At 37.2% G+C, this 20,397-nt stretch overlaps 2 protein-coding genes across 2 annotated transcripts in view; both read right to left on the bottom strand.

Moving 5' to 3' along the window:
* The window catches only part of LOC110315828 (zinc finger protein 665-like), a 24,865-nt gene extending 9,699 nt beyond the window's left edge, over positions 1 to 15,166 (bottom strand). The window contains 2 exon segments of the mRNA XM_029534782.1: positions 14,323 to 14,449; positions 15,152 to 15,166. Of these exon segments, the coding sequence (XP_029390642.1) occupies positions 14,323 to 14,449; positions 15,152 to 15,166 (142 nt within the window).
* A 3,673-nt stretch (positions 15,167 to 18,839) lies between these two features.
* LOC110315827 (olfactory receptor 1468-like) lies at positions 18,840 to 19,778 on the bottom strand. Its single transcript, XM_021189786.1, has one exon. The coding sequence runs from the start codon at positions 19,776 to 19,778 to the stop codon at positions 18,840 to 18,842; it is 939 nt and encodes a 312-aa protein (XP_021045445.1).
* Between the last annotated feature and the right edge of the window lie 619 nt (positions 19,779 to 20,397).

Raw genomic sequence — 20,397 nt, 5'->3', positions numbered from 1 at the left:
GAAGAAGAAGAAGAAGAAGAAGAAGAAGAAGAAGAAGAAGAAGAAGAAGAAGAAGAAGAAGAAGAAGAAGAAGAAGAAGAAGAAGAAGAAGAAGAAGAGAAATTGAAAATGTCCTTGAGTCTCTACACTGAAGAAAAACTTAAAAAAACTAGGCTTTAGTTCTAACCTGGTGGTCTAGTAAATCTCTGCCCTGAATCCATCTGGCCATGGGATTTCTTTAGTTGGAAGGCTCTGATTACATCTTCTTTTTTTCATTAGAAGATCTGTGTTGGCTTAAGGGTCAATTTCATCTTGATTCAATGTTTGCAAGCCATAAATACAACATTCTTTTAGGATTTATGAAATGTTTCATTTCTTTAATTGTTAATTTTTTTAGATAAATGGATGGAGCTAGGAACAATCAATATGAATGAGGTACTCCAACAAAACACATACACTGCAAGGTTTCTTTCATATGCTGGGTTAGTGTTGAAGAGTTGGGTATATCTGTTATGTTTAGACTATCTATTGTGGCTAGGAAGCTAGTTAGGGCCCTGTATATCCTTGTTTATTTTTTCATAAAAGGAAAAATAAAAGACAGTGTCATAAAGGAGAAATAAGGTCAAGATTATACCAAGAGATAGGACGTAGAATAGAGAAGAACCATTATGGTTCTTAATAACAGTACAGACCAATTTTTGAAGTTAATGATGTACTATGTGTAGGAGTATACATGTATTCAGGGGTGCTTTGTAGAATTCATTTCCTCCAGGTGTCTTCTGAATATTGAACTCAAGTCATAAGATTGCAATGTAAGCAGCTCTTACTTCTGCACCATTTCTCTGGTGTATAATATGTATTGCCATATAGTAAATTACTATTACAGAAGTTTCCTAACACATGAACATTTGAAATGCTGTTTAGAAGACATTGCCACAAATTAGAACAGACAATTCAAACTACATGTCACATTTCCAGTATACATAGCATATAGTACAAGAAATGGGTTGTAACTTTATGAATTATAGGCCAAAAGACCTATATTCCACTGAAATAGCATAGGTAATTCCAAACAATTTATTTTCACTCCAAACCTGAGGATATGTGACCACTGCCAAAGACAATAAATACATTAAGCAGCAGAAATATTGAGCTGAATATTAAACTGTATTTTCATGCCTACTGATTTACATTCATAGTATATTTAGGTAATATTTGGCTATAGGAGGACAAAATTAATTATTTGTCTCACCCAGCTATTTAATCTGTGATGTGCAATGCTGCCCTTATTGTAAGATATGCTCACTGCTGTAAACTATAAATACTTTGATAATACCTACCACTGTTTGATTGGCATCATGGTGACTTCATAGTTAAAACCTATATCTGACACTGTTTCTGAGGCCCACAATCTGAGACTAAACAGGTTCTAGGTCCTATATTAAAATCTAATATTATTCCTACAAATAAAATCATAATAAAAAGTCACCTAAAGATATATTGCTTTTCCAGTAGATCTCTGCATCACTCAACCTTCATTAGAGAAGCTTAATATGGAGGTCAACAACTGGGAAAGTTTAGAAATTGAGAGACATTGTAGCATTCAGTCTTATGTAGCTATCTTTATCATACCCCTCCTATCAGTACTCAGGGGCCAATACAGAAGATGAGAGAGAAGGATTGCAAAGGACAAAGGTAGTGAATGATGCTAATTAAACAACATCTCCACACACAACAAGAGTAATACCCATATAAACTCACTGAGAAGGTGACAGCATCCACCAGACCAATACAAGTTAAACTCAGATAATACCCCAGCTTTGAGAAGGGGAAATAGGTAGAAAGTGTCACACAAGGTAAGAAACTATCCAAACTACACAAGATTTTTTGGAGAGAAAGGGGTTTATTTCAGCTTGCATATTCTAAACATAGTCTATCATGAGAGGAGTCAGGAGATCAGGACAGGAACTCAAAGTAAAACCTGAAGCAGAAGTCATGGGAGAATCCTTCCTATTGGCTTGTTTCCCCTGGCTTGATCTACTTTCTTTTTTATCTAACCCAGGACTGCTTAACTAGGGAGGAATAGGACTATCTATGGGGATATGAGTCCTGTCTCCGCATCCAGCATTAATCAAGAAAATTTTCCCACATGCATGCTTACAAAACAATATGTTACATTTTTTCTTTTCTTTTTTCTTACAGAGAAATAACAAGTTTTATTCTATATTATATTATTGGGTCTATCACTCATATTCCATGGATTATATTAAGAAAAAGTTCACAGTACAAATCTGACTCCATGCTTAAATACATTTTTTGGCGTCCGTTTTTGTTTCTGTGAGTGCGTGTGAGGGTGTGAGAGAGAGAGAGAGAGAGAGAGAGAGAGAGAGAGAGAGAGGGAGAGAGAGCATGATATTGGGTAAGTGTGGAAAAGGACATGGTCTGCAAGAAGATGAAAGAGAAAAGTATGAGCAAAACATATTCTATAAAATTCTTTACAAGGGTAATAAATCAATAATCACTCAAATATACTTATCATATTCATGCAACAAAAATAATGATAGTAATTTGAAAACAGAATAATCTTCTACTACTTCATAAGATGGGTATAGTACATTGCATTTCAGACACCAACTATTCAGGTAAAAAAGAAAAAACTCACATAAAAGCCATAGAATACTATTTCTCTGGTTCATTATTCTGAAGAACTTGTCTAATCATACTTCAGAATTATATTGCTCCTTGGTTTAGAATCATCACATCACATGTTATTTCATTTCATATTACCTGGTTCTCTTTCTTCTGTCTTTTCACCATCAACAATCCACAGGTCTTTGTTTTGTTCAAGACAGATGACTACCTCTTGTTTTGAAACAGCAACACCTGTATATTCAAACAGACAAACCACTGAAAATAGCTGGGTACTTGCCCAGGATGTGCCATGTATGTCACATGGAGAATAGCAAAAGATACATGAATGACTTTCTTATAGTCACGTCTTTCTAAATGTTTTAGACTCTCCATAACTCAATTATTTTTTAAAAATATGAATGTTTGTTTGAAATGATCACATTAGAAAAAGACAAGTGTGGAAGTTGAAGTGAATGCATATATAAATGCTCAATACTGCGTACAGAAAAATCATGTAAGATGAAAGGATCATTAAGTTAAATGTAAAAACAAGAGAAAGGTACATAACATGTTAGCTTTAAATTAGTCAATAATCAATACCTATAAAATTTTAAGAGAAAGACTAATTAATGAACATCTGATCCAAACACTGATACCAGTTTTAGACATCCCTAAATTGAAGGAAAAATTATGGAATAAAACTATTCTTACTCTTCTGCCTGGTCCTTGCTGCTGTGACAGACCCCTAGTTTGTCTGTTACTGTGAAGACTCCATATCCTAATCCATCCTAGAAGACCCACTGCACTCAGAGAAGTTGGTAAGAAAACCCCTCTATCCCTCCCCAGTCCCAGAGCTGCTGCTGGGAGCCTGATAGACTCAGGACCCATCACACAACAAAATCCCCACCCTCCTGAGTACCACTTGCCTTCCTTCTGTCCCTAATACCCCTTCTTCCTGGTCCTTGCAGCTGGGGGAGACTCCTATTTGGTCTACTACTGTGAAGACTCCATATCCTGATATATGCTAGAGGAGCCACTGCACTAAGAGCAGTTGAGCATTTGAGGACCCTCTACACTCAGAGCAGTTGAGGATCCCCTGCTCTCAGAGCAGTTGAGGATCAGCTGCACTAAGCACAGTTGTACAACAGCTTGACTACTCCACTGAAAACCCAACAGTCTGAAGGCCTCATAGGAGATCTACTGTAGTCAGGGCAACAATTCAGCAGCTTCTCTGCTGTTATAAAGTGCACTCAGTTGGAAGGCCCACAGGTGGTCTGATACAGCCAGGGTTGCAAGCCTACCAGGAGACCTGAAGCAACCCAGGGACAAAAGAGGCAGACTCAATATAGTCACCCAGATCAACAAACACTAGGGATATCTGGATGGTGTAAGGCAAGCGCAAGACCATAATCAACAGAAGCCAAAATATGTGGGCATCATCAGAACCCAGTTCTCCCACCATTGCAAGCCCTAAATACACCACAAACTGGAAAATTAGAAATATGTCCTAAAATCCTATCTCATGAAGATAATAGAGTCCTTGAAGAAGGATATCAATAACCCACTGAAAGAAATACAGGGTACACAGGTAAACAGGTGAAGGAATTAAATAAAGCAAGACCTAACAGTGGAAGTAGAAACAATAAAGAAAACACAAATGGCCTTCTGGTTGGTGCCAGCTCAGGGGCCCCTTGGGTGCAAACTCTGTGGATGGTCCCATGGTCCCCAAGGACTCTCTATATGATATTAGGATGACTGGTAAGGGGAACACAACATTGATTCCAATCCAATCGTGCCAGACCTGAGCCAGCACCAGGGTAGCAGAAAACCTGCTATTATACAGACCTAAGAGAACACAAATGCCAACCCAGGATACTATGCCCATAAAAGCTCTCAATTACCATAGATGGAGAAACCAAAGAATTCCATGACAAAACCAAATTCACAAAATATTTATCCATGAATCCAGCCCTTCAAAGGATAATAAAGGGAAAACTCCAACATACACAAGAAGAGAAATGACACCCTAGAAAAATCAAGAAAGTAATCCTTTAACAAACCTAAAAGAAGATAGCCACAAGAACAGAATCACAATTCTAACAACAAAAATAACAGGAAGCAATAATTACTTTTCCTCAATATCTCTTAATATCAATGGAGTCAATTCCACAATAAAAAGACATAGACTAACAGATTGGCTACATAAACAGGACCCAACTTTTGGCTGCTTTAAGGAAACCCACCTCAGGGACAAAGACAGACACTACTTCAGATTAAAAGGGTGGAAAACAATTTTCCAAGCAAACAGTCTGAAGAAACAAGCTGGAGAAGCCATTCTAATAGCGAATAAAATCGACTTACAACCAAAAGTTATCAAAAAAGACAAGGAGGGGCACTTCACACTCAACAAAGGTAAAATCTACCAAGATGAACTCTCAATTCTGAATATCTATGCTCCAAATGCAAGGGCAGCCACATTCATTAAAGAAACTTTAGTAAAACTCAAAGCACACATTGCACCACACAGTAATAGTGGGAGACTTTAACAGCCCACTCTCATCAATGTACAGATCCTGGAAACAGAAACTAAACAAAGACACAGAGAAACTAAGAGAAGATATTAAACAAATTTATTTAACAGATATCTATCTATAAAATATTTTACCCTAAAAGAAAAGGATATACCTTCTTCTAAGCACCTCATGGTACCTTCACCAAAAATGACCATATAATTGGTCACAAAACAGGCCTTAACAGATACAAGAAGATGGAAATTATCCCATACATCCTATCAGATCATCATGGAGTAAGGCTGATCTTCAATAACAAAATATATAATAGAAAGCCAACATTATGTGGAAGCTGAACAACACTCTACTTGATGACTTGGTCAAGGAAGAAATAAAGAAAGAAATTAGAGACTTTTTAGAGTTTAAAGAAAATGAAGCCACAATATGCCCAGATTTATGGGACACAATGAAAGCAGTCCTATGGCTAAAATTCATACCTCTGAGTGCCTCCAGAGAGAGTGTACACTAGCAGCTTCACGGCAAACCTAAAAGCTCTAGAAAAAAAAGGAAGCAAACCCACCCAAGATGAGTAGAAGGCAGTAAATAATCAAACTTAGGGCTGAAATCAACCAAGTGAAAACAAAAAGAACTATTCAAAGAATCAACCAAACCAGGAGCTGGTTCTTTGAGAAAATCAACAAGATAGATAAACCCTTCGCCAGACTCATTAGAGGGCACAGGGACATTATCCTAATTAACAAAATCTGAAATGAAAAAAGAGAAATAACAACAGAACCTGAGGAAATCCAAGGCATCATCAGATCCTACTACANAAGGCTATACTCAACAAAACTGGAAACCCTGGATGAAATGGACAAATTTCTGGACAGATACCAGGTACCTAAGTTAAATCAGGATCATATTAATGATCTTAACATTCCAATATCTCCTAAAGAAATAGAAGCATTTTAATAGTCTCCCAACCCAAAAAAAGCCCAGTACCAGATGGGTTTACAGCAGAATTCTATCAGATCTTCAAAGAAGACCTAATTCCAATTCTCTTCAAAATATTTCACAAAAGAGAAACAGAAGGTATTCTACCCAAGTCATTCTATGAAGCCACAATTACTCTGATACCTAAACCACACAAAGACCCAACAAAGAAAGAGAACTTCAGACCAATTTCCCTTATGAATATTGATGCAAAAATACTCAATAAAATCATCACAAACCTAATCCAAGAACATATCAAAAAGATCACCCATCATGATCAAGTAGGCTTCATCCCAGTAATGCAGGGATGGTTTAATATAAGGATATCCATCAATGTAATCTGCTGTATAAACAAACTCAAAGACAGAAACCACATGATCATCTCATTAGATGCTGAGAAAGCATTTGACAAAATCCAACACCACTTCATGATAAATGTCATGGAAATATCTGGAATTCAAGGCCCATACCTAAACATAATAAAAGCAATATAAATATAAAATTAACTCAAACAAATCAATGGCCTTTCTCTAAAAGATAAGCAGGCTTAGAAAGATGTTATGGAAACAACACCCTTCGCAATAGTTACTAAAAATATAAAATACCTTCGTGTTACTCTAACTAAGGAAGTGAAAGATCTCTATGGTAAGAACTTCAGGTCTCTGAAGAAAGAAACTTAAGAAGATCTCAGATGATGGAAAGATCTCCCATGTTCATGGATTGGCAGGAGTAATATAGTCAAAATGGCTATCTTGTGTAAAGCAACTTACAGATTCAATGCAATCCCCATCAAAATTCCAACTCAATTCTTCACCAAGTTAGAAAGGGCAATTTGCAAATTCATCTGGAATAATAAAAAACCTAGGATAGCAAAAACTATTCTCAACACTAAAAGAACTTCTGGTGGAATCACCATGCCTAACCTCAAGGTTTACTACAGAGCAATTGTGGAAAAAAACTGCATGGTACTGGTACAGGACAGACAGGTAGATCAATGGAATAGAATTGAAGACCCAGAAATGAACACACACACCNATGGTCATTTGATCTTTGACAAGGGAACTAAAACCATTCAGTGGAAAAAAAGACAGCATTTTCAACAAATGGTGCTGGCACAACTGGTGGCTATCATGGAGAAGAATGCAAATTGATCCATTCTTATCTCCTTGTACAAAGCTCAAGTCTAAGTGGATCAAGGAACTTCACATAAAACCAGAGATACTGCTTAAAAGCTCAAGTCTAAGTGGATCAAGGAACTTCACATAAAACCAGAGATACTGCTTAATATCTCTTAATATCTTAAATGGTATAAAGTGGGTAAAAACCTCAAAGATATGGGCACAAGGGAAAAATTTCTGAACAGAACAATGGTTGTGCTGTAAGATCGAGAATTGACAAATGGAACCTCATAAAATTTCATAGCTTCTGCAAGTGAAAAGACACTGTCAATAAGAGAAAAAAGCAACCAACAGATTGGGAAAGTATATTTATCAATCCTAAATCTGATAGGGGATGCTCACTGTCATCCATTGGACAAAGCACAGGGTCCCCAATGAAGGAGCCAGAGAAATACCCAGGGAGCTCAAGGGGGCTGAAGCCCCATAGAAAGAACATCAATATGAACTAACCAGTAACCTCAGAGCTCCTTGGAACTATACCACCAGGCAAAGAAAACACATGGTTGAACTTGTGATTCTAGCTATATTTGTAGCAGAAGATGGCCTAGTCGGACATCAATGGGAAAAGAGGCCCTTAGTCCTATGAAGGCTCTATGCCCCCATATAGAGGAATGCCAGGACCCACTCCCAGTCCTGTTGGCTTGGCGAGGATGGGTAGGGGATAGGGGATTTTTGGAGGGGAAACTAGCAAAGGGGATAACATTTGAAATGTAAATAAAGAAAATATCTAATAAAAAAGAAAAAAGGAAAAGATAAATTTCAAAAAAAGGAAAGAAAGAAAATACAAATGGAAGTAACCTGGAAATGGAAAACCTAGGAAAGAGGTTAGAGTTTACTGATATATATATATATATATATATATATATATATATATATATATATATNATATATATATATATATATATATATATATATATATATATATTACCAATAGAATACAAGACATAGAAGAGAGAATCTTAGGTGTAGGAAATACAGTAGAAGAGATTGACACAACTGTCAAAGAAAATTCAAAACATAAAAAAATTCCTAACCCAATGCTTCCAGGAAATTCAGGACACAATGAAAAGACCAAATCTAAGGAAAACTGGAACAGAGGAGAACGAAGATTCAAAACTCAAAGTACCTGAAAATGTCTTCAACAAAAGCATAGAAGAAAAATTCTCCAACCTAAAAAATGGATATAAAGGTACAAGAAGCTTATAGAAAACCAAATAAATGGAACCAGAAAAGAAATTTTTCTTGGCACGTAATTATCAAAATACTAAATGCATAGAGCAAAAAAGACTATTAAAAGCTGCAAGAGAAAAAGGTCAAGTAACATACAAAGTTAGACCTATCAGAATTACACCAGACTTCTCAACAGAGACTATGAAAGTCAGAAGAGTCTGGTCAAAAGTCATGCAGACTCTAAAACACAAATACGAGCCCAGGCTACTACACCCAGGAAAACTCTCAATCAACATAGATGGAGAAACCAAAATATCCCAGGACAAAACAAAATTCAAACGGCATCTAGTACCAACCCAGTCTGACAGAGTATCCTGGAAGGAAAATTCCAACACAAGGAAGATAGTTGCACCATAGAAAGGACAAGATATTAAGCATCTCACAACAAAGTCAAAAGCAGAGACCCACAAGCACATAAAGCTACCTACAAAAACAAACATATAGGAACAGTCATCTCGCTTTAATATCTCTCAGTATTAATGGAATCAACTCACCTATAAAAAGACATTAGCTAACAGAATGGATACACAAACAAGATCCAGAATTTTGCTGCAGACAAGAAACACACCACCACAACAGAGACAGGCACTATCTCAGAGTAAAATGATAGAAAATGTTCTTCCAAGCAAATGCTCCAGGAAACAAGTAGGACTTGCCATCCTAATATCCAAAAAATAGACTTTCAAACAAAAGTTATCAAGCACGATGAAGAAGGACACTTCATATTCATCAAGGGGAAAATCTACCAAGAGAAAGTCTCAATTCTATACATCTATGCCCCAAATGCAAGAGGAACCAAACTCATAAAAGAAACTTTATTAAAAATCAAAACACACATTGAACACCATACAATAATAGTGGGAGATTTCAACACCCCAATCTCACCAATGGACAGGTCACTGAAACTGAAACTAAACAAAGACACAGTGAAACTAAGAGAGGTTATGAACCAAATAGATTTAACAGATACCTACAGGACATTTCACCCTAAAACAAAAGAATACACCTTCTTCTCATCACCTCATGATACCTTCTCCAAAATTAACCATATAATTGGTCACAAAACAACCCTCAACAGATATAAGAAGAATGAAATAATCCCATGCATCCTATCAGATCATCATGGCCTAAGGTTTGTCTTCAATAATAGCAAAAACTACAGAAAGACAACATACACGTGGAAACTGAACAACTCTTTACTTAATGATATCTTGGTCAGGGCAGAAATAAAGAAAAAGATTAAAGACTTCCTAGAATTTAATAGAAATGTTGCCGCGTCATACCCAAACTTATGGGACACAATGAAAGCAGGGTTAAAAAGAAAGTTCATAGCACTAAGTGCCCTGGTAAAGAAATTGGAGGTATCTTACTCTAATTACTTAACAGCACACCTGAGAGCTCTAGAATGAAAAGATCCAAACTCACCCAAGAGGAGTAGAAGGCAGAATGTAGTCAAACATAGGGCCAAAATCAACCAAATAGAAACAAATAAAACAACACAAAGAATCAGCAAAACCAAAAGTTGTTTCTCAGAAAGAGTCAACAAGATAGATAAACACCTAGACAAACTAAATAAAGGGCCAAGAGTCAGTATCCAAATTAATAAAATCAGAAATGAAATGGGAGTCATAACAACAGAAACGAAGGAAATTAAAAAAAAAAATCATCAGATCTTACTATAAAAGCCTATACTCAACAAAACTGGAAAATCTAGATGAAATGGGTGGGTTTTTAGACAGATGCCACATACCAAAGTTAAATCAGGAACAGGTAAACTATCTAAACCAGACCATATCACAAAAGTAAATAGGAGAAATCATTTAAAAAACCTCCCAACCAAAACAAGCTCAAGGCCAGATAGATTTAGTGCAGAATTCTACCAGACATTCAGAGAAGCCCTGATACCATTTATCTCAAACTATTCCATGAAATAGAAACAGAAGGAACACTACCTAACTCATTCTATCAAGCCACAATTACTCTGATACCTAAACCACAGAAGGACCCAACCAAAATAGGACGTCATACCAATCTTGCTTATGAATACTGATGCAAAAATACTCAATATAATTCTTGCAAAACGAATCCAAAAACACATCAAAGCCATCATTCACCATGATCAAGTAGGCTTCATCCCAGGAATGCAAGGTTGGTTTAATATACAAAAATCCATTAACATAATCCATTATATAAACCAACTCAAAGAAAAACTCACATGATCATCTCCTTAGATGTGGAAAATGCATTTGACAAAATACAACACCCCTTCATGTTAAAAGTATTGGAGAGGTCAAGAATTCAAGGCCCATACCAAAGCAAAATAAAAGCAATTTACAGCAAACCAACAGTCAATGTCAAGTTAAATGGAGACGTTCTTGAAGCAATCTCACTGAAATTCGGGACAGGGCAAGGATGACCACTCTCCCCATATCTACTCAATATAGTACTCAAAGTGTTAGCTAGAACAATAAGACAACAAAAAGAGATCAAGGGGATACAAATTGGTAAAGAAATAAAGGTATCACTATTTGCATATGATATGATATGATATGATACATTAACAACCACAAAATGCTACCGGAGTAATTCTCCAGCTGATAAACAACTTCAGCAAAGTGGCTGGATATGGAACTAACTCAAATAAATAGGTAGCCGTCCTTTATATAAATGATAAACAGGCTGAGAAAGAAATTGGGGGAAGAACTCCCTTCACAATAGCCACAAATAATATATAACACCTTGGGGTAACTGTAACCAAAAAAGTGAAATACCTGTATGACAATAACTTCAAATCTCCCAGGATATAATTGAAGAAGATCTCAGAAAATGCAGAAATCTCCCATGTGCAAAGATTGGCAGAATTAACATAGTAAAAATACCCATCCTACCAAAGGCAATCTATAGATTCAATGCAATAACCATCAAAATTCCAACACAGTTATTCAAATACATAGAAAGAGCAATTCACAGATTCATCAGGAAATGCAAAAAAAAAAGAAACCCAGAATAGTAAAAAACAATTCTTAACAATAAAAGAACAACTTGAGGAATCACAATCCCTGACCTGTAGCTTTACTACAGAACAATAATGATAAAAACTGCATGGTATTGGTACAGAGACAGACACATTGATGAAGGGAGCAGAATTAAAGACCCAGAATTAAAACCACACACTTAGAGTCATTTGATCTTTCACAGTGATGCAAAAAATATACAATGGAACAAAGGAAGCGTCTTTAATAAATGGTGCAGGTCTAACTGGCTGTCTGTATGTGGAAGAATGAAAATAGACACATATTTGTCACCTTGTATACAGCTCAACTCCAAGTGAATCAAGGACCTCAACCTAAAACCAGATACACTGAATCTAATAGAGAGAAAGTAAGAAAGAGCCTTGAAAACTCTAGCACAGGGAGAAATTTCCTAAACAAATTTCAATGGCTCATGCTCAAAGATCAAGAACTGATAAATGGGCCCTCATGAAACTGGAAAGATTCTATAAGGCAAAGGACATAGTCAACAGGACAAATAAGAAGCCTACAGATTGGGGGGAAAAATCTTGACTAACCCCACATCCAATAGAGGGCTAATATCCAAAATGTATAAAGAACTCAAGAAGTTAATCACCAAAAAACCAAACAACCGAATCAAAAAAATGGGGTATAGAACTAAACTGAGAACTCACAACTGAGGAATCTTGAATGACTGAGAAGCACCAAAAGAAATATTAGTGATCAAATTAATACAAATCAAAACGACCCTGAGATTCCACCTGACACTAATCAGAATGTCTAAGATCCTCAGGTGACAACATGTGTTGAAGTAGTTGAGAAAGAGGAACACTCTTACATTGCTGGTGGGATTGCCAACTGGTATGACCACTCTGGAAATCAATCTGGAGTTTCCTCAGAAAATTGGAAATAGATCAACCTGAAGACTCACCTATACTGCTTTTAAGAATATACCCAAAAGATGCCCCACCATGCCACATGGCACATGTTCCACTATGTTCATAGTGCCCTTACTTGTGATAGCCAAAAGCTGGAAACAACCTAGATGTCCCATGACAGAAGAATGGATACANAAAATGTGGTTCATTTACACAATGGAATACTACTCAGCTATTAAGAGAAAGGACACCCTAAATGTTCCAGGCAAATGGATGGAACTAGAAAATATCAATCTGAGTGAGGTAACTCAGACCTAAAAGGAGATGCATAGTATGTGTCTTAGTCAGGGTTTCTATTCCTGCACAAACATCATGACCATGAAGCAAGTTGGGGAGGAAAGGGTTTATTCAGCTTACATTTTCCACATTGCTGTTTATCACCAAAGGAAGTCAGGACTGGAACTCAAGCAGGTCAGAAAGCAGGAGCTGATGCAGAGGCTGTGGAGGTATGTTCTTTACTGGCTTGCTTCCCCTGGCTTGCTCAGCCTGCTCTCTTATAGAACCAAGACTACCAGCCCAGAGATGGCACCACCCACAAGGGGCCCTCCCCCCTTGATCACTAATTGAGGAAATGCCTTACAGCTGGATCTCATGGAGGCATTTCCCCAACTAAAGCTCCTTTCTCTATGATAACTCCAGCCTGTGTCAAGTTGACACAAAATTAGCCAGTACAGTATGTAATCACTAATAAATAGATAGTAGCCAAAAATAAACTGTACAGTATACCCAAGATATATAGTCCACAGAACTCAAAAATGTCAACAAGTTGAAGGGCCCAAGTGAAGGTACCTCAGTCCCACTTGGGAGAGAGAAAGCAATCACAATTGGGCATGGAGGAAAGGGAGAGAGGGAGGGAAATGGGAGGGGAAAGTGGACAGGATGGTTGGGGGTAGTGGGGAGAGGGAAACCTGGTCTTCTATTAGGTCAGGTAAAAGGACTGAAGCCCAGAGGTCCACCAGAAAGGATGTAAACAGGTAACCTCAGGAAATAGGAGGTTAGGCGACTCCCCAAAATGCACCAGACACCTAGGAGGTGAGAGACTCTCAGAACTCAAAGGAAGGGACCTTATATGAAATGATCAACAGTAGGGAGAGGGAACTTAATAGAGCCCACCTCCAGCAGGAAGACTGTACATCAAGTGAGGGACAGGGATTGTCATCCCACAGTCACATCTCTGACCCATAATTGTTCCTGTCTGAAAGAATTACAGGGATTGAAATGGAGAGGAGCCTAAGAAAAAAGAAGGTCCAGGGAGAGTCCCAAGGTAGGCTCCATCTTGAGGGGAGGTCCCAAGGCCTGACACTATTGCTGAGGATGTGGGGATGCTCACAAAAGGGACCTATCATGATGGCCCTCCAATGGACCCAACAAGCAGCTGAAAGAGTCAGATACAGATATTTGCACCTAAGCAATGAACAGAAGCAGCTGACCCCTGTTGTTGAATTAGGGAAGGCTGAAAAAGCTGGGAAGAAGGGTGATTCTATAGGAGGACCAGCAGTCTTAGTTAATCTGGATCCCTGAGATCTCTCAAACACTGGACCACCAGACAGACAGCGTACACCAGCTGATATGAGGCCCCCAACACACATACAGCAGGGGACTGCTGTGTCTGTGTTCATTCAGAGATGATGCACCTATGGCTCAACAGACTAAAGGACCCAGGGAGTTTAGAGGTCAGGTGGGGTAGGGGTTGGGGGCATCTATGTGGAGACAGGGTGGAGTGTGGAGGAGGTGTGGGATGTGGAGCAGTGAGAGTGTGGATGTGGAGGGGGGAATAGAATATGGAGTGTAAAAGTGAATTAAAAATTAAATAAATTTTAAAAAAATATTTAAGTAGAAAAAATATTCTTACCCACAGAAACCAGGTTGTTGTAATTCTCCAACATGACATCTCTGTACAAAGCTCTCTGGGCAGAATCCAGATATTCCCACTCCTCCTTAGAGAACACTATAGCCACATCCAGGAATGTCAATACACCCTGAAATTAAAGTTAACAGTATTCCCTTGTGTCTATTGGCTACATTCTAGAATTGACCAAAGGAAATATTAGTTAACTATATAACTTGTTCTGTTATCAATAACTAATCTTAATTTTTGATTAATTATGATCTGAGAGAAAGAATGTTGTGATTTCCCCTCAAACCTCCAATAGTGCAGGGATTGTCAACCTGTGAGTGGTGACTCATTTGGAATCATGTGACATGATCCCCTAAATGATCTAAATGTGATTGCCTAAGTCACCAGAAAGCAGAGATATTTATATTAGGCTTCATAACAGTAGCAAAATTATAGTTATGAACTGCAATAAAAACAAATTCACAGTTAAGGTCACAACCACCCGAGGAACTCTATGAAAGGGTTGTAGCAGTAAGAAGGCTAAAAACTACTGCAATAGCCTCTCAGCCTTATTTTATAAGTTATTTATCATATAGTTATTATATAATTTAATCTATAATTGTTATATATTATTTATGTATTATACAGTCATATAAATGAATATGAATTTTTATATGTATAATTTATAATAAGTTACATAACTTATTGTATAAGTATAACAGAGAGTCATATAGAAAAATAGTTCTGTAAATATGAGTTAGCATAGTGAAAGTTTGGATGTTGGAACTATGAAGTAATTTCTGGAAGAACAGTCATCCTTTCCTATACCCATGCATGCATTTACCTGTGAAGAACACATTTCTTCTTCTTCATTCAGAATGGAATGTATCACAAATGTTTATCCTAAAATTTCACTTTCCAGAAGCCACTCTTTCTTCAAAGGCAGCAGGTCCTCCCTGTCACTGGTAAAACTGAGGACTGGAAAGCAGGAATCAGAACTCCATCAAGCCTTCTCCAGAGAACAGATGCAGGAATGATGAGCTTTAATATGTGGCAAAAAAGACTTTCCTTTCCTGCATCAGATGCTCTGTTTTTCCAGAAGCTGGTGTATTTCTCTGCAGACCTGCGTATGTGGCTTTAGTGCCCTGCTCTACACCTCATACTGACAAAGTAGGATTTTAAATGAAGGCTGAACACTGTTAAAATTGATATTCACTCTTTGCTTTCTTTACCTTTGCTTGAGATGGTTTATCTCAAGAAAACTGATGCCTTTATTTGCAATAATGGCCAGTAACTGTGAGGCAACCTCAGCTGAAAGTATTTCTCATAATGAGTAAGTAAAATACTTATCTGTGGCCAAGAAGAAACAAGGCAATGAATTCTCGCTTCACCATTGTCTCCACTGAGATTACTTTTGGCTTCTATGTTCCATTCTAAAATACCATGGTTTTGTGATTTTAAAGAAAGACCCATGATTATGTCTCACCAGGTTCCTTTTAACAGTGATATTGCTTCTTTTGGATTCATTATCAAAAATATCATCTGTTCATTTGTAAATATGATACATTTGCAACAATTCTAATACCTTCACCTGTCATTGAAGGCAGCTGAACTCTTAATTTTTCTTGTTAGCACATTTAAGCTGGTAAGAGGCAACAAATAGGTTACGTTAAAGGCATCATTACCAACTAATAGTTTGTCATTTACTCTCTACAAAGAATAGAGTGCACAACACAGGGAGAAACATTGATCTCTCTGGCAACGTGCACCCATATAATTTATTATTAGTCTCTAGAAGAAATACTAATAAGAACTCAAATTGTGCCTCAATGATCTTGTTGGAGGATAAACTGGAAACTGGTACTAGGTACCGACCTATTTACTTGAGTTCAACCTTAGTTCAGGTTCTCAAAATGGAGTTTGTGGCCAAAAGATTGAGTCTATCACATGTGATGATTTATCAAACAAAGAAAATATTAAGTCTAAAAAATTCCTTACACAAAACATCCAGGAAATTTGGGCTACTGCTGGATCCATCTGGTGTGCCTATATAAGGGGATGTGGGACATGGTTCATGCCCCTAGAGCATCATCTGGCCATTGATCTCCATGACCACCATGAATGCTGATGGTTGCTGTTGCCCTGAAGCTGATCTGCTCTTTATTACTCTACTTTCAATCTTTCTTTCTGGGGAACATTTTTCCCCCGATTACTCATAGCTAATCACACCATAATAATTGAAACAGATGTGGTTCTCAGGAATGAGGAATACAGATGGTCATGAGGCTGTGGAGAACAAGAAACAGGCCTTCTGCTTGGCCTTTCAGCCCAAGGGAAAAGATCTAGATGACATAACAACAAAGTATATAAAAGCCTACATGGTCCTTTGTAGAAATAGTTTATTGCCAGACTTATTCTTGAATTTGGGATCATGAAGAAATATATATACCCTCTCAACCTCCACAGATCAAAAAAACAAGATATTTCAAGACAAATCCAGATTGAAACAATATCTATACAGAAATCCAGCACTACAGAAAATGCTACAAGGAAAATTCCAACCCAAGAAGGATAACTACACCCATGGAAATAGGAAATAATTAATTCTATAACAGCAAAAACAAAACAAGGGAAACATACAAACTATGTTAAGCAAAAGGAATTAACAATCACTGGTCATTAATATCTCTCAACGTCATGGACACAATTCCCCAATAAAAACACACAGACTAACAAAAGGATCCTAATACATGACTCATAATTCTGCTACATACAAGAAACACACCTCAGCACTTAAGATATGAATGACCTGAGAGCAGAGGGCTAGAAAAGATGTTTCCAAGCAAACATACCCATGAAGCAAGCTAGGTTAACCATTCTAATATCTAATAAAAAATATACTTTCAAACAAAATTAATCAAAAGAGACAGAAGAATATTTCACCCTCATCAAAGAAAAATATACCAAGATGTTTTCCCAATTCTGAACATTTATGCCCCAAATACAAGGGCACTCATAGTTGTTAAAAATAAAATAAAATAAAATCAAAATTGCCCCACTCCTTATTAGTAGGAGACATCAAGATTTAACCTCTCCAATCAACAGGTCATCCAGACAAAAACTAAATAAACAATGAAACTAAATGGCATTATCACTCAAATGAATCAAACAGATATCTACAGAACATTTAACACAAACAAAAAAGAATATGCCTGCTTCTCAGCACCTCATGGAACGTTCTCTAAAATAAACCATTATAGTCTATCACAAAGTAAACCTCAACAAATACAAGAAAAATTGAAATAACATCTTCTATCTTATCAGGCCACTATGGATTTAAGCTAGAACTCAACAGAAATAGAAACATCAGAAATCCTAAACACTCATGTAAATTAAACAACTCTATACTCAATGATCACTGGATGAGGAGATAAATAAATAAATAAATAAATAAATGGCATTTGGCATGTAAATAATAAATAAGTTAATTAATTAAAAAACCAATATCAAACATCATGCTAAATGAAGAACACTTGAAGCAATCATACTCATTTTAAAATTGGTAAAATAGATGTCATTGAATTAAATGGATAAAGAAATGTACATTGACACAATGGAATATTTCTCAGCTGTTAAAAATGACATCATGAAATTTACAGGCAAAGTGCAGAACAGAGACTGAAGGAATGACTAACCAGAGGCTGCCCCACCTGGGGATCCATCCCATATATAATCACCAAACCCAGACACTATTGTGAATGCCAATAAGTGCTTGCTGACAGGAGCCTGATATAGCTGTCTCTTATGAGGCCATGCCAGTTCCTGGCAAATACAGAAGTGGATGCTCACCGTTATCTATAGGATAGAGAAGCTAGAGAAAGTACCCAAGGAGCTGAAGGGGTCTGTGACCCTATAGGTGGAACAACAATATGAACTAATCAGTACCTCCAGAGCTCATGTCTCTAGCTGCATATGTAGCAGAAGATGACCTAGTTGGCCATCGTTGGAAAGAGTGGTCCCTTGGTCTTGCAAAATTTATATGCCCCAGTACAGGGGAACCCTAGTGCCAAGAAGTGGGAGTGAGTGGGTAGAGGAGCAGGGCAGGAGGGTGGGGTGTAGGGAACTTTCAGGATAGCATTTGAAATATAAATGAAGAAAATATCTAATAAAAAATTTTAAAAAATTAAGGAGGAGTATATATGAGGAGGGGGACCTTGAAGGAGTGGACAAGGGGTTGTATTACATGGTGTGGTTGTATTATATGTGAACAGAATCCTTTTAAAATTAATAAACAGAAGTCAATTAATGGAGATCTGGTAAAACAGTGCCTGTTACCTAATGCTTTTCTAGATTCAGCACTGGGATGGCATCATGCAGTCACTCAGGTCTCTTTCCCTTAATACACTAATTTGTAAAATGTCCTTTTATAAATGGGAATATTACTCAGTGTATCTTAATGTAGGGATACATTTGCAATATTAATATCAATATAATTATAGATAAATTTAAGTTTAAAAACTCCAATATAGGAATTATAAGGAGATTTGCTTCTTACAAAGGACTCTGATCAGGGCCTCTTTCATATCTCTGTTTCTCAGACTGTAGATGAATGGATTCAGCATAGGAGTCACCACTGTGTACATCAGGGCCATGACAGTCTCCTTTATAGTAGAGTTATTAGCTGATGGGCATAAGTAGAAACCAATAATTGTCCCATAGAACAGTGAGACCACAGACAGGTGGGAACCACAGGTGGAAAAGACCTTGGCTATGCCACGTGTAGTTGAAAACTTTAGAATGGAGCAGACAATTTGTACATAGGAAACAACAATGAGTAAGAATGGGATCACAGTATCAAGCGTTCCCAAGATAAATATCATTAGTTCATTAATATAAATGTCAGAGCAAGCTAACTTGAGCAGGACAGATATGTCACAGAAAAAGTGGGGGATCACATTGTTCTCACAGAATGACAATCTTGCCAAGAGTAGGGTGTGTAACATGGAATACAGAATGGTAAATACCCAGGAGAGCACTACCAGAGACACACAGAGCTTGGGGCTCATGATACTGGTGTAATGAAGAGGAAAACAGATTGCTACATAGCGGTCATAGGCCATGACCACAAGAAGAACGTTCTCCGTGTTTGCAAAAACCATGAAAAAGTACATTTGTGTCAGACAGCCAACATAAGAGATCGATGTGTCCTGGCTCTGCATGTTCTGCAGCAACTTGGGCATTGTGACAGAGGAAAAGCAGAGATCAGAGAAGGACAAGTTGCTGAGAAACAAATACATGGGTGTGTGGAGATGGGAGTCCAGATAAATCAGGATGATGATGATGAGGTTCCCCAGGACAGTGGTGAGATACATGGCCAGGAACAGGGCATAGAACACCTGCTGCTGCTCTAGGGGGATGGGCAAGCCCAGGAGGATGAACTGAGAGATGGCAGTCTGATTATTCATTATCATTCTTATTCTCCAGTATTCTAATGAGAAAATTATCGGTGTCACTGAAAATTCAAAATAAAAAAGAATATATATTCAGAAAATATATTGTACGAAATGGATCTTATAGTCATCATTGTAATTATTACCTCAAAACTCCAAATGTCTGCAATCACTACAATCATTAATGTTCTTTCTTGTTTTTTGTGTTTTGTTTTTTTTGTTTTTGTTTTTGTTTGTTTGTTTCTGTTTTCTGCTTTTTCTAGACAGGTTTTCTCTCTATAGCCCTGGCTGTCTTGGAACTCACTCTGTAGACCAAGCTGGCAGCAAACTCAGAAATTCACCTGTGTCTGCCTCCCAAGTACTGGGATTAAAGGTGTGTGCCATCACTGCCCCACTATTAATGTTTTCTTAATGTCTCATTAAAAGGTTTCAATCTCCTCCTTTTTCCTAGATAATTGTATGCTGTTTCTACTGAGATACAAAATGGATTAAAGCTTCTCTCTCCTGCTACCTGATCATCCTGGTTGACTTTTGTCTGTTCATTTTCAATTTGCTCTACGTTATTTTGTATACTGATGTTCTTAAAGAATTTGTATCAACATTATCATCATAATATTATATGAATATCAAGAAAACCTTG

The sequence above is a fragment of the Mus pahari genome, unplaced genomic scaffold, assembly GCF_900095145.1.
Source record: "Mus pahari unplaced genomic scaffold, PAHARI_EIJ_v1.1 scaffold_8340_1, whole genome shotgun sequence".
NCBI lineage: Eukaryota > Metazoa > Chordata > Mammalia > Rodentia > Muridae > Mus > Mus pahari.
This window is presented reverse-complemented; position numbering and strand designations above follow the sequence as displayed.

Bases quoted from the DNA above. Each gene is read 5' to 3' on its own strand.
- LOC110315827 (XM_021189786.1), bottom strand. From the start codon at position 19,778: ATGATAATGAATAATCAGACTGCCATCTCTCAGTTCATCCTCCTGGGC.